This window comes from Argiope bruennichi, chromosome 8 (assembly GCF_947563725.1).
Source record: "Argiope bruennichi chromosome 8, qqArgBrue1.1, whole genome shotgun sequence".
In the NCBI taxonomy this organism is placed as follows: Eukaryota; Metazoa; Arthropoda; class Arachnida; order Araneae; family Araneidae; genus Argiope; species Argiope bruennichi.
Window position 1 is genome coordinate 66298198 of NC_079158.1, and position 16321 is coordinate 66314518.

At 28.2% G+C, this 16321-nt stretch overlaps 1 protein-coding gene across 1 annotated transcript in view; it reads right to left on the minus strand.

The window, feature by feature from the left end:
• LOC129981981 (uncharacterized) overlaps positions 1–16321 on the minus strand; it is a 47119-nt gene extending 30798 nt beyond the window's left edge. The window contains exon 1 of the mRNA XM_056093056.1: positions 15728–16321. Within this exon, the coding sequence (XP_055949031.1) occupies positions 15728–15821 (94 nt within the window). The 5' untranslated portion in view covers positions 15822–16321. The remainder of the gene's footprint in view (positions 1–15727) is intronic.

Sequence of the window (16321 nt, forward strand, 5' to 3'; positions counted from 1 at the left end):
CTTAATGTTCGTTTAAATTTTAATAATTAAATAGGTTGAACCTGAGTTTAACCCCCTACTTCGCCAAGTTGCGATAACGCGCCAAAGCAGGCAATCTTTATTATGCACTATAATTGAACATCTGCTTCTTTGCTTTTGAACATTTCGCAAGGCCGTTGTTTGCGATTTTTAAAAATTTCGCCAAGCAGGGGATAAAACTCCGGTCGTACCATTAAATATTTTACGCAATTCCAACTTTAATAGATTCTTCAGCAAAATATTTTAAAACTTCAAATTTTGATAGTCACTCATAATATTATAAAGGCCTTCAGTTATAGCGTGATATGTATCTCTCTAATTTTCTGTTACCCCTCGTAGAAATTATGCTTTAAATTAAAGTGTAAATGATTAATCTGCAATTAATATAATAATATTTTTTACTGAAACAAAGCATTTTTTTAATAATATGATTACTGATAATAGAGTCACTGAGCGTTTAAACTTTATGGGCACTAAAGAATATCTTTCTTAATTTATGTAATATCTCAAGAATTTGTCAACAAAAATTTCTCAGATTCATCATGAACAGATCGATTCATTAACAATGTTTCATTTTAAATGCATCAAACACTAAGAAAATAAAATGAATCGTTTAAAATAATCGGTCGAAAACAGGTTTAAAAAAAACTACTTAAAAAACGATGTACTTAAAACTATAAACATATACAAAAAATATATAACTAACATAAATACATTTTGCTTACAAAAGCATGCAACTAACCTAAAAATAATTTAAATCGTCCGTCTGGTTGTCATGCCAACAATCAGAACAATGCGCATGCGTGGATTTTCTTCGCCAGTTACGTTAACGCAAATGCGTAAATTTTTCTACGCCAGTTGGGGTAACGCTATGCAGATTAGACATTTTTAATTTCCTTTATTCTGTGTTATTTTAATTCAAAAGTACTTCAGAATGAATCTGAAACATGGATTAATTAACAATGTTTAATTTTAAATGCATCAAATATTAAGAAAATAAACAGAATCGTTTGAAATAATCCGTCGAAAAATGTTAACCCTAGCCTCATTACTGTTGGGAGAAAATAACAACTGATGCCTTACTTATTTGGCGGTGGGAAAAATGGAAGATTTTTTTGGCGGAAAAGTTGGCGGTGGGGAAAATGGAAGATTTTTTTGGCGGGAAAGTTAGTTTTTAATTAATAATTAAAATTCTAATTAAAATTTCAAAAAAGGGACTCCAGGTGCACATTCCCGACCTCTAAGGTATACATGTACCAAATTTGATAGCTGTATGTCAAATGACCTGACCTGTAGAGCGCCAACACACACACACACACACACACACACACACACACACACACACACACACACACACACACACACACACACACACACACACACACACACACACACACATTGAGCTTTATTATAAGTATAGATAAGTAGTAATAAAGAAAAACCATTTCAACACATTGATATTCATTTCATTTTTTTTAACAATTATACTACACGATATCAAAGGATTATAAGAATAAGACATAAAATGTGCATTTCTGTCTTTGTTTTTTGCAGTTTTTAATTTGCAAAATAGATTTTTCATAAACTAATTTATAATACGGAATATATAATAATATATATACGGAATTACAAAATCGTATGGCGCAAAGTAATAAAAGTATGTGCGGATAAATTTTGCACAAAGATATTAAGAAATCTGTAAACATTTTTTATTCATTTCAGCTTTTTTTTTTTTTTTTTTCACAGTGGCATCGTTAATCGCTCAATAGACTTCAGGACAATCTCACTTTATGTCTTGAGAAGCATATCTAGAGTTACAGTTTCGATTCCAACTATGATTCGACATTTTAGGTGACTTATATCAGTCATTTTTTCATAGTACACACTGAGCCAGATGGAGAAGGTCAGAAGGATTTAATTGGGTCATCCTACGAGGCTATTGCCACTTCACAAATTGGGAAACTTCCTCAATTAATTTTTTACATTTTAATGCTTGAAGAATTTAATATGAAAATTTAACATTTTCCATTGGAGCATTTAATATTAATAATATTAGTTTTTAATATTAAACGCCTGAAGCATTTAATGTTTTTAATAACAATGAGAAGCTATTCAACTCATGAAAGGGATGTTTACTCTTCATTTATAAAGCTTCTAATATTGGTGACGAGATATCAACTCAACCTATTTTTAGATAAGACTTCACTAATTTGCATTTATCTAAAGCATTTCAAATAGCAACACAAAGAAATTAATCAAGATAAAATATTTAAAAGCAAAACATGATTCTTGTTTTTGCACGTACGAGTATTGGAAATTTGCAAAATATATACTAGATTAAGTTTTCTTTTCTGTTTATTTCCGAAATTTTAATGATAAGACTTATGAAAATAAAATTTGGAAAATATATAACTTCCTTTAATTTTTTTAAATCCTTCAGGTCCTAAACTTTTGCCATTGCTAGTCCAACTTTGTAAAAAAACTAGGCATCAAATAAAGTTCAAATACATTTTGCATAATTGATTGAAAAACTTTGTTTCACACAAATATTGAAAAAAATTGGACTTGGTGTGATCTCAAGACAAAACAAATATGTTCTTTTTTTATTTATTTATTGGGGGAAAGATATTTAAGTCTAACATTTAATAGGAACATGTCTTAGATATAGCATGAGCAATAGTGGAATTTTATTGCCATACTTCTTAAAACTAGGTTAAAATCTGAAAACACTTTAAAACTCCATGAGGTCAACAGTTAAAATGAATTTGTTTAAAGTATACCAGAATTCCACATACAAGCTTATAAGGGAGATAGAGAGCAGAGATCGTAGGAAATGTTATATGATATCAGAGATCGTAGTATACTTAAGTCATGAAAAAGCATAAATCCACAATATTGAAAGTAATATAAAGCGCTATAGTACCCAAGAAAAAGAATACAAATAATAGCTACAAAATTCATAGTAAGTGTCCATAGTCATAGTTCAAATCATAATAAATTTTACCTATTGACATTGAGGCATGATGATTGAGGTAAACTTGAAATCTACGCCACATAGACTACTAGGCATGCTGTAAGATACCGGACATTTAGCGGATAGCAGCAGAAGATACGGCATTTCGTGCCATCAGGAACAAATATGAATCTACTAACATTTCGTAAACGATAGGCTTCAAGGCATCGAACAAATAGGAAAAGAGAAAGAGATAAATCAGGTGATCTGAGATAGCCATTGCAGTGGTGCTACGCACCACGCTCAGTCCATTCACGGCTAAATGACGGATGTAAGAAATCTCGTTCAAAAATTGAGAAATGAAATGAAGCCCCAACGGTATTGTGAAGAGCCTTTCATCGGAACTGTTAAAGCATCATATTCAGAGATTTTCTTGTACACATCAACAAATATTTGTGACTTGATACGAGATTATGTTTCCAGAAACAACGGCACAGCATGCGTCCATTTCCGTTAAACTAAACGCAAAAGATATATCGGTCGCACTCAGTCGATATGTAAAAGAGAAGCAGGTCGTGTAAAGTGCCATCTACCCATTTCTAATCATGCTTTCCTATATGCTTATGATCCCTATCTTTCTTTCAAGTTCATGAGCAGAGCTCTAGCGTGTCCTTTATACTACACGAATTTATGTAATACGAAAAAAAAAAAATTAATGACAATTTCTAAATATTTTTATTACAAATTTTTAGCCATAACATAATATTATGATGATTAATTTTTCAGACATATCTTTTAAAATTTAGTATGGACAATAATATAAAATAGGCAGCATATGGCTGCCATTTTTATATTAGATTGAAATCCAAAGACATAAGAATGCTGAATTTTTTTTCTCTTACTAATAAACGATGATATTTCGCATACTTACTAGATAATTTTGTAAATCTTATTAGTTTTAGCATTAAGAATCCAACTATAGTAATAGCTCAAATATAAAGAATCGAATTAGCATACTACTTAAGGACTCACCCATTTAACTTCACATTACTGATAGGCTAGAAATTTTATGCATGTCTAGGAGATTTTATATCTTCAGAACACAAACCTTCTTCGAATTATTTTAGACAAATATAATATTAATACTTACTCAAGTTCAAATAGAGATTAATATCATATGCCATTGCGATTTCAATTTAAAAGCGAAAATCAGTGAAACTATAATAGAATATCTAAACTATACAAATATTTATCCGACAGTAGCATTTGAAATAATAATCTCTCATTTCTGAAGTCATATAGAAAACAAAGCATAACAACTTCTTGATTAAAAGATCACCTTTTAAATGTAAATAATAAAATGTTAAATGTGTGAGGCATGATGCTACTACAAAACACATACATAGAGTTAAAAAGAATTCAACATTACTTCGAGAAAAACATAAAAAGAGATGATATCATACTATAAATTACAAACATGTCTCCCCAAAATAGTTTAAATTAAAATGTTTCTTAAGACTTTTATTATTTAAGATTTAAAAAAAAAACTTTTAAAAGAAACTATCACTTTATCTTAGAACTGCATTGTGTTTAACAGAAAAATGTATTGTTTATTTCCATAATTTTTTGTTTCAGTATTATTGCTGACAATTTCTTTCGATCTTGATAATAAGACACAACATTATTAAAAGTATTAATTACCTGCACTTCAGAATTCTAAAAATACAATAATATTTTTTTGCTAAATCAGTTGCTAATTCTTAAACATCATACAGGTATCGGAATTAACACACTTGCTACAAAACAAACTTTTTGCAGCTGCTTTTAAAAATCAATGATATTTTTTCCCTTTTCTCTTTGGAAAAACAGTATATATTGGTAATAGTTTGAAGAAGAAAAATATTTTTAAAAATTTCCAGATTACGTAATTTTATTACCGATATTGTCGAGAAAATTCAAAATGATACCAAGTTAACAAAATCCATCTAACCTTTAATTCTGGCATTTAGTTTTCTTATATTGAAAGCAACGTTTGCAGCAATGACGTTAGCGAAACATTTAAATAATTTGCCGAACAAATAAAAAATGCCAACTTACTTTAAAAAACATTTTAATTTTTGAACAAAAAAAAAAAAAAAAAAACTTTTAACTTAAACTTTTATAACAGCATAAATAGAATTTTTCACCTGATTTTTTTGTTTTGTTTTTGTTTTCCACGACATCTATATTTACAGAAAATTTTGAAAACATTAAGAGAATATACCATTAATCAAGAAATTTAAAAACGTTTTTAATTTTAAAAAAGATATTCTGTATAGTTTAAAAGTAAATAATGTGTCTACAAGAAGGAAAATCTGACACATTCTAGACAAGCATTTTTCGTCTTTGTTATGAAACTAACCCTTTTCTTAAGTCGGGAATATTTTTCTGATATCTTGTTTACGTAAGCTATCAAAGCGTTTACTATAAGTGTTGAAAGGCATGTGTTACCCATATTGATCATAATATTGATATAATCTTTTGAACTTTTTTCTTGTAGGAAGTGTGAAAATAATGACATCAGAGAAATCCATTCAGCTTTCGAAACTTGGGGAATTTTCGAGCTTGCACTAAAGAGAACATTAATTGATAATGGATGAAATCATCGAGAAGTATTTGGAAAGAAAAATAATAAACACAATTTCATCAGATAAAAGAATTCTTGATAATGTTCTCGTTTTTAACTTAATAACAGTTTAATTCAACGCTTATTCTCCATTCTACAAGTTCATTAACGAGAAATAGGAATCTCATAGTCTAAGATTCTTTCATATTTTAAAATCTTAAAAACTTTATTGAGACCAATATTTCATATAGAAATTTCGCACTATTTTTATAAACGTGCAGAGCTAGTACATGAATAATATTATGAAAATGTGTCATTTGAAACAGAACGGGGAAAAAATGTGCTGCAAAAAAAGTATGTAGATTTAAAAATATTTAGAAAAATATCCTATTTTTCGTATAAATATCTTGTTTATTGTCGTTTTCTCGGGTAAAAAGCTAAAAAAAAAATTCAATACTTCCAAAGACCGAAATGCTTTAGCAAGCATGCCAAGCACAAAATATCACGAACTGAATAAACAAGATGTCAGTTAATAAAATAACAAATTTTTTTTTCGGAAACTGCAAAGGAAAAATATGAGGTTGGAAATTACGACTATTTTTCGTATTTCAGTTTTACAATCAGCAATTTAATATCAAAGAAAATCCTATTCTAAAGGGAAACTAAAAATTCATCTGAAGTAAAATGTTAATAATTTTGATATATATATATCTCTTCGCTCGGATTGTGGGAAGTCAAAACTCGGCATTTTTTTAGAGAAGATTAGATGTTAGAAAAGATTATGTGAAAAAGAAAAATTTGAATCGGGAAATATGAGAAAATTTTAGAATAAAGTAACATGAAATAATTTAAGATAAAAAAATAGGAAATTAATTAAGATTTAAATTAAATTAAGAGATATCATTACACAAGCTTGATAGATTGATTATTGTGCCTAGTGTGATTATTGTTCTCACGTTCAGCAACTCCAGAATATGATGATTATACATTATTTAATATTCTCCGAATATTTAAAAGAAAATAATTCTCTTATCAGAAATAGGGGATCAAAATCACAAAAGCATGAAGGGTTGAAAACAAAACAACAAAAAAATAAAGCATCAATGAATATCATAAGAAATAACATTTATAAAACACCTAATAAAAATTAAAAATGCGTTTTGATTGAATTAAAATCAACTTAAATGTGATTAAAGGAATTTTTCTGTCACCTTCACGTGCTTTCCCGAATTCATCTTTTCCGCATAGATAACAGGGTGTCATTTTTTTAAAACTCATTTTTTTTTTTTTCGATGGACAATAGAAATATCCAAATAATCAATGTTTCCAGAACTAAGGACGATAAAAATGAATACTGTAGCAGTTAATCGCCTCACTGATAAAAAATACAGGAGTGATTGCAACTACAAATCAAAAATCCTGAAAACACCCTGAAACAAAAATCTAACATACTTAATCTTTACTTAAAATTAATTAATTACTTATTATAATTAATAACTTAATCTTTATTATAAGACAAATGCGTACACACGTTGGTTCCCTATAGGTAGACCATTTGTCCTAGAATACCAAATTTGGCATATTATATACTTTGGCGGCTGAGAATGTGCATATTGGAGAAATTTTTGAAATTGTAAGTATAATTTTTTTAATTAAAAATTAAGCAAAAAATGGGTGTTCTTCTTGTGATAACTTCCGAAAATATTGCAGTACAAAGATAATTTTTAAATCTACGTAAAATTAAAAAAAAATTATCTTTTTAATTATACCAATTTTTACCATGTAAAATTATTTTCCTATAATTAATCAATTTTTAATAATATTTTAAATATATTTTCCAACAAGAAAACAAAGATATATAAGAATTCTGAATGAATATTAAACGTAATCAAGAACGATAATATAAAAACATAAGAATTCTTTAAGAACACCAGTTATTGATGAAAGTTGCAGATATTTTTGCAATATTATAAAGTTACAGATACTTTTTCGTTTTTATTTTGTAAACCGAATTATTATCGATATTAACGCAAAAAATAATGAAACATGCAAAATAGTTAAAGCAAATTAGATTCCTGGAAAAAAAGAAATGTATTTAATTCTGAGAAAAATCTGTAAAAATTCAAATTTATACTTCAAACATTATTAACATAAAGAAAAGAAGTCAAATTTTACATTGTTTTAGGCTAAACATTAGATTACATTATTATAAGACTAGAAATAGGAGAATGTATTCATTTTTTTACGAAATTTAGAGGAGCTGATAAAAATTAAGGGAAATAACACAGTAAAATGAACAGATCGGCATAAGTATTATGAATTATATATTTATCGAAGATTAAAAATATTTTGCTGAGAAAACTATTTAGACCAAACTACAAAAAATATTTAACTGAAGATTTTAGCAACCATTAATCCCGGCGAATCAACTGGTGAACAAAAGTGACAGTATTCACAATATTATTGTAATTCCCATGCATATATTTTTTAAATCATTATTACAGCAAAGATAGCAATGCTAACAAAATTTTTGAAAAACTAAAAAACATCTCACTAATGAGTATAATTGCTATTAATTTTGTGATGTTCATATTTCCAAACAATTTCATTCAGCATAATGTGCAATTTAAAAAAATAATTAATCATATTTCATTTCACAATATTATTTAGCATTCTGTTTTCGCGACATTTTTTTATAATTGCTATACTAATAATAAACTAAAATGATTGCTCTTTTATGGGGAAGGAAGACAGTTCTGGAAATTGCTGTTATTACATTTTTCTCGGCAAATAAGTAAAGTTCAGTTTGAGCAAGACAATGCTTTTTCATTTTCTCCTTTTAATATTCCATTAGAATCTAATATGTCAGTTATAGTGTTCATATTAAGAGAAATGTTCATGGGAAGTAAAGAATCTTGACATCATAGATGAAAGATTTAATAAATTTTCCACAAAATCTTGATCAATGGAGTTTCGTAGATTTTTCTGATCCCAAAATTTAATATACTTTTTTATTTAAAGAAATAAATAAAATTTTACATTCCGTATTGTATACAGACTATCCATCCTCAAAAGTGTTCATCAATTATCATTACATTACAGAAATAATTAAGAGAATTTTCAAAAATGGGTTCTCGATAAAACGTTAAACAGATTTTTTTACTAATTTTGTCAACACTAGGTAATTCAACTTCACATTTTCTTTTAATCTGAATGCTTCAACCCAAAAGTTAGCTGCAGAATTTTCCGCTCCTGTTTAAAATAATTGAACAAATATTTGATAAGTTTTGATTTCTTGATATAACAACTTTTCATCAATTAAAATTACATTTAAAAAATTATCTATCAATTTCTTCAAAGCAATGAAAATTGTTGCTTCGCTATGTAGAGCAGGATTTAATGAATTAAACTTGATGAGGATATTTCTTTAGGGATAACTTTTCTCAGCATGTCACTAGTTCACTTAATGCATGCATCTTTGGGAATACATTTAATTATTTTGCTAATAAATTGTCTGACTAAAATTCCTAACAAAATTTTGAAAATACATTTATCATAAACATATTTATCCTAATAAATTCAATAATGATTAAATGTTATTATTGTATCACTGCAACATTTACTTTAATTTTAAAGATTTATGTTTGGAATTTCGGGAATCCTATTCTGGATAATTTATTAGGAATAGGATTAGGAAAATTAAATTAAATGTTGCAATCATAAATTTGTTCCAGATAAATTACCCACAAGCGGCAGCCGTCTTGGACAAAAACCGAAGTTTTGCTCACATTTAGCTATTACTGTTTGAAAAAAAATCTAATGTGTCTATCTTAAAGAAATCTTAACTTAAGGCAAATTTAGAGAAAGTTATGTAGTACTTCAGTAAAACATTTGGGAATTCAGGATAAGTCAAAAATCCAGAACATAATAAATAAAAATCCTTGAAAATATTAACAGCATTTTTATTGGTCTTAAAAAATTTGTATGAAAAGAATATCAACAAAGCTATAAGTTTATAATTTCCAACCGAATATTTTCAAGCAATTGAAATTGGCGAAAGAAACAAGCAAGCCTTGGTTTGCAAAGGAGGCTGATAATAGATTCTAAGCTTAAAGAACCCATGATCTGGGGTTTCGAAACTCGATTTCCCCACAGATATGCTGCGCATGGACTTAAGGCTCGTTAAATCGATTATCATGAGCCAAACATGTTGACTTTAGTATGATATGGAAGTTCGGAGACCGAATACAGCCTCAAATTGTCTCCTCGACACTTAATCACAAAATTACTTTCTCTGTCATGTTTATTTCACGTTACATCAAAATGGGTGGTTGTTTTTTCTTAACAATCAAATAACTCTATTTATTCAAAAAATATTAAGTAAAACTATGCATTGATACATTTGCATAAAAAAGTATGAAATATAGAATTAGTTGTCCAAAAATTCACATTATCTTATTATTAGAATATTCAGTAAAGGGTTTCCCAAAATTAACACAAGATTTGAATTTGCCACCATTCGTGCAGTAAAGTGTTGGCAACCCTATTAAAAAAAATATTTGACAGCTAGTACTTAAAGGTTAGGAAAAATGGAGCGTTACACAATAGAACACCATGTTAGCGCAAGATTTGAATTAAATAAAAAACACAGTTTTTTTTCCTTTAAATTGCTATATTTTTATTAAAGTTTATTAAATTGTATAAAGTACACAGGATAGGATTATGTATGGAATAACACAGAGGGCAAATGACCTCCACGGCTTTAGTGGCACCTATGCTGGCTACGCTGACACTTTTTTGCCGAAATTTTCCATGACAATTTTGCATAAATATGGCCCAATTTCGTTGATGCGGCGTTGAATTCCCCCCCTCAATGCTTGTGTGCTCGTTGGCTTTGATTTCAAATAATCCCATAGAAAGACATCCAATGAGGTTAAATCACACGATCTAGAGGGCCTATTCTCAAATTTTCGGACTGTGCCGCCAGATTTTCATTATGTTTGAAATATTTTTCAACAATGAAAACACGTTGTTCTATCTTGTAAGGCTGCATTCTTATTAACCCTAAACTATCAACTGTTAAATGGTTTTTTAATAGGGTTGCCAAAACTTTACTGCACGAATGGTAGTAAATTCAAATCTTGCGTTAATTTAGGATTCCCATTAAAATAATAACTAAATTGGGAAGTAAATATAAATAATTTTGATGTTTAAAATTTTGTGTATGTATTATTGTTAAATATTATACTGGTTATCCATTTTAAATTCATTGACTATCGATGTTCACATTTTAGATTTCCTAGTTATACATTTTGAGGATACAAAATACAAATCAGCACCTACTTTTTATTTTCAGTTTATACGAAAGAATAAGCTTTCAAAAAATAGATAACTAAGGTATCGGCTATCTATTTTCATTGTGATGAAATAAGCAAAAACCTTAAAGATCGATGAGCCATTCATCCCATAAATATAAAGAGTGTTTTTGTTTATATTATAAGTTAACCACCACCATTAAGGGAACTTGAGTTCGTCTTATCAGCCAGAGAACATTATAAAGATGGTATACACTCGCCAGCCTGTCTTATCAATAATCGATCTCTTTTTAATATGGTTTGTTTCTAAACAAAAAGACGGAGATAACTGTCGCTTGAGTAACCTTAACTTTGGAAATTTCCTGAATATTTTTCGTGTTTCTTTTTACATATTTTAAACCTTACTCATAGTAAATTCTTTATTCAATATAAATTAAATTTTTATAGCAATGTTTACTCTCGGAAGCGAAAAAAATTTAAGCATTATTTATATGCAATATGTGCTGACAATTCGCTTTTATAATTTATTTAGGATGTTTTTTGCTTGAAATAATTTTTTTGTGGTCACTGTATAGTTTATAACCATAAGCATAATTTATAACCATATTATAAAACATTTGCAGAAAAATTCCTTGCAAACAAAAATGATAAAAATATTTCAGTGAAGTTTTATATTTTATATTCATGTTATAAGTTAACGAAATAAGCTAGAATAAGTAACTTTTTTGATAATTTTTAGAAGAGCTAATAGCATTTTTCTAGCCCACTTAAAATATTTTAATTCACTGAAACACTACAACTAAAGTCATTTCATTAAATTCATAAGTAATATTTCCTGGAATGCATGAAACTTATTTAACTTGATTTTACTTTGAGGAGTTTAAAAGAATAAGCTAACTTTTCTAAGAAACCAGTCGTAATAAAGTATTTCAAAAATTTAATAGATAAGCTATTAAGTTAAATAATTTAAATTAATAGTTGAATTTAATGTACTAACGGTGATAATAATTCATGCAAATCATAAGACCATTTTCATAAACATAAAAAATAGCATGAAAACGAAGTAATTTTTTTTTTTTTAAATCAGATCTCACAAAAAATATTATTAATGTAACAAAACTAAATCATAAGATAAATAATATTTTATTCAAATTTTTCAAACAAAAAGAAGACTTTTTTTAAAAAAAACATGATGTATAAAATAACATTTAAAATAGCGTAACTTCAATTAAATAAATGGAAACATACTATCAATAAACAAAATTCAGAAGATGGGTTGTTAAATATTTTTCAGCGAACTTCTCGCTATCTTCGCTTATGTTACAAATGGCATTTAAAAGCCGAAGATTTTTAGAACACCTTAACCCTACCTTTAGAAAAATCTTACACCAATCCAAGGATATCGCGCCAGTAATAGAGTATGCTGTTACGTATTTAAATCCCTAATGTACAGCAGTAAGTACTAGGGCCAGACGAAACAGAATTACTTGATAGAGAACACAAGGACGAATGTCCACGCCAAGTAGACGAAGAATGGACAGACCCAGTTTGGAAGGACTTCTTGAGGTAATCAGTCATCGCGCCAACAAGATCGTATTAGGATTAGATCTTAACATTAGGATTAATTTTTCTTCTTGAGTCTAATCATAAAACAGATAACACGTTTTACAACTGCGAAATTTGCATTTTCACAATGGTTCAGAATATTTACTGAAAAGTTAAGAAATTGAATATTAGTCTTAATTTAACATCACAATAATATAAATATTAGGATGATTTCATATCACAGGACAATTAATGGGAATAATGTTATATTAAGTCACCTATTGGTTGGGGGTTTTAAGCATTACATTTATCTATGCAATTAAATATGTTAAGTTTCTTTTCGTGTTCCTATATATTTTTTGGTTAAATGTTTTTTTGTATTGGAACTTCCTTTTCAAATAGAAGTTCAGACCATAAATGGAAGAGATCAAGCTGTGTTCATTGTCATTATTTTTTAAAAAAAGTCTTTTTCGGGGGGCGGGGGGGATAAATCAATTATTTTAATTTAGAAAAAAGTTGCCCAATGAATAAATTCAAAAAATTCGCCAATTTCATAACAGAAAAGTATGAAAATGAAGAAAATCTGAAGATTCCTTATCCAAAATTACACGTAATATAATCAATCAAATTCACAACAAAATGAATAAATTCAAAAAATTCGCCAATTTCATAACAGAAAAGTATGAAAATGAAGAAAATCTGAAGATTCCTTATCTAAAATTACACGTAATATAATCAATCAAATTCATAACAAAATGAAAGCGAAGTTGCTTTTCTTGTATATATACATTAAGGAAACAAATGTCACTGCACATGGAAAATATCTTTTAGATACAGGAATTTTTTTAAAAAATTATCGCTATATTAATGCTAATAATTCTTACTAAATTATATAAATAATATACAAAAGTAGAATAATCGTGCGAAGCAATTCTAAATTGAATTATTATTATTTCAATAGATAGGGAAGAACACGCCTGAAAAAGAAATTCAATGTTTGGGTACTGTTGACCTTATGACAGGATTAATCGCCAAAACATTCGTCAAGGATCACGCGATAGATTCAGTAAAAATGTAAAATTCGCGCCAAAATTTAATATTTCGTAACTACTGTACGCCAATGCCATGCAAGGCGTTCACTGACAGGAATCTTTATTAGAAAGTATGGAGGAGAGTTTTGGGGCGACCGCTCCCACCGGTTTATTGAAATTACGACTTGCTGCACTCTTACTAAAAAGATTTTTAAAAACTGAAAATAATGTAAGATAAAAATGGAATTTATTTACTTTATATACAAACTATATGAAAAATACTAAACCCTATGTTAGTTTTTACCTCTTTTCTCTTAATTATATGTTGTGTTACAATAGTAGGCTTGTCAACTTTTTTCAAACTTTGTAAAGAAATTTCATTTTAAAAAATAAAATTTATCCAGAACGTTTTTAATCACTTAAACATCAATTGTACATGCAATAAAGAATCAATTTAATTTCACAAACATTAACGGAACCATATTAAATTCTGATAGAAGCAAACCATATTGAAATCTGATACAAATGAAAACATCTGAATGATTCGATAATTTCTCTTTTATCACAAATCAAACAGTGCCATTTGAGCATGCGTATTATTGAGTCAACAATGGTTATTTTACGCATTTTTCAAGATTCTGTTAATCTCTTTGGACAACGAAATAATTTTTTTTTATCGAAATCGAAATAAAATATTTTTGATATCAAATAAAAATAAATTTCGTAGTTTAATTTTTATAAAATCTGTCCTTTTCCGTTTCCATTTTATTCATTTTTGCTTTATTTCCATTCCTTTCACACGAATTTTAAGTAAAAAATAGAGAGAGAGAGAGAAGCATGCATTTGTATAAACGCGATGAAAAACTCTATCCTAAAAAAATGAAAAACTGCAAACAATATCACTGTTGTTGTGGATTTCTTAAATAGATTGAATTTCAAAGGTTAAAATTGTAATCAAATCAATCGAGAAACGATGACATAATAAGCAGCATGTTTTATTTATATATTCTTGAAAATGAAGATCTAGTTTGCAAAAATGGAACAAAGGAGATAAAAACAACCCTCGAGTACGTCCTTTCATTTGCATATAATGAGATGCTTAGATATATGTATGAAGTTAAAGAACAAGTATCCTGTTCATGTAAAAGTTAGATAAAACTGAGAACTCAGAAAATCTTCAGTCCCTTCAGAAAATCTTTTAGTCCCTCTCGTGAATCTCTGAACTCATTAATTCACAAAACGGAGAGGATTATAGAATTAACTGGTTGGTCAGCACGTAGAAGATATATAATGCGAAGCATTAAACCAATCAGACAAGATGGATGTCTTGAAGGTCAAGATATCCAGAGACATGTCTAGAAACAGTCAGATGATTAATCAACACGGCTTTTGAAACAATTAAAATTTATTTTGTTTTCTCTGCTTATCTATAAATTTTGAGATCGAAATCGCAATTATGTAGATTTTATGTCATTTATAAAGAAAAATTAAATGATCAATTTCGAAGGGGATATGCTAGAAAATATTTTTTTTTTTAAGTTCCATATACATCAAAAAAGTATAATTTGATAAATAATTTTGAAGTTTCATTTTATTTCATTGCAAAGAAAAACGACGCAAGAAAAATACATAGAAACAGAATATATAACACAATTATTTATGTTTTATAAAATCAATAGTATTAACGACTCATGATACAAAATGCAGCTATAAGTTCAAATAAATTGCAAAAATAATACATTAACTAAATAAACTTTAATAATGAATTAAAAACAAAGTCGTTGAAAAAATGTTAATATCTTACTAAAAATTATGATTTTTTTAAACGTAAAACTTTACTGCAATTTATTTTAGGTAGTTAATAAATTGATGCTCAAACAATATGACTTTGACATTTTAACAACGTATTTTGTATTTTATCAAACCATAATTTTAAAAATACAACTAAATATTGAAAGTCCTGAAAAAAAATTTACCAAACACAAATATATAAGATTTAAAATAAAATCGGCATAATGCATTTCATTAAAACGTAACAGGTTCGGTTTATTATTTTTTTATGAAGTAATATAAACTTGTCGATATAAACTTAAAATGGAAAAATCTGTTGATAGTTTAAAACTACCAAAGCTGAATTAATTACTCTGTAATCAATATTCTATTTCTTCCGGGAATAAAATAAATGTATAATTAATCTGATAAAGAATTTTTTTTTTATTTGTAGTGGAAAACGAATTTTAAAAAACATTATGGTACTTACAAGTCATATAGCTTCTTTTCTCAGCGTTTCCTTTAGATACAAGCCATGATAAGATCAACCAGGAACAACTCAGAAGAATATGATAAAGAACCATCGTAGATTAAAACATCGCCAACATTGCTAAAAAAATCACACCTCCGCCGAAAGTCATCAGAAAGAAAGAAACGAATGATGCAGTATTCCGTCCCAGTTCATTACTGAGATAAACATCGCCTGTAGTATTTGCCAGCAAATTAAATTGCTGGTAGTCTTTCCGTTCAGATTAATAAATGCGGCGACATTGACTTTTCAACTAAAACTAACGCAAATTCGCTAGGAGCCTCTTGAACTTTAGATCTTAAGGCTGATAGAATTTCGGTGGATCTCAAAATTTTGCTTAAGAAGTTTCTGGCGATCGCCAAATTGTCGCCGGATTATTCTTCCAGAATGTCCATTGAAGAAAACGAAAACATGCTTCCGTCAATGTGTTTTATAACCGGATGTTGGAATCTCAGTATTTCCGAGAGACTGCTTGGTTAATGAAACTAATTTTCATTCATTATAAGTGTTAGAAAAACCTTGATAGACGGAAATAAAAATAATATGAAGGCCTTT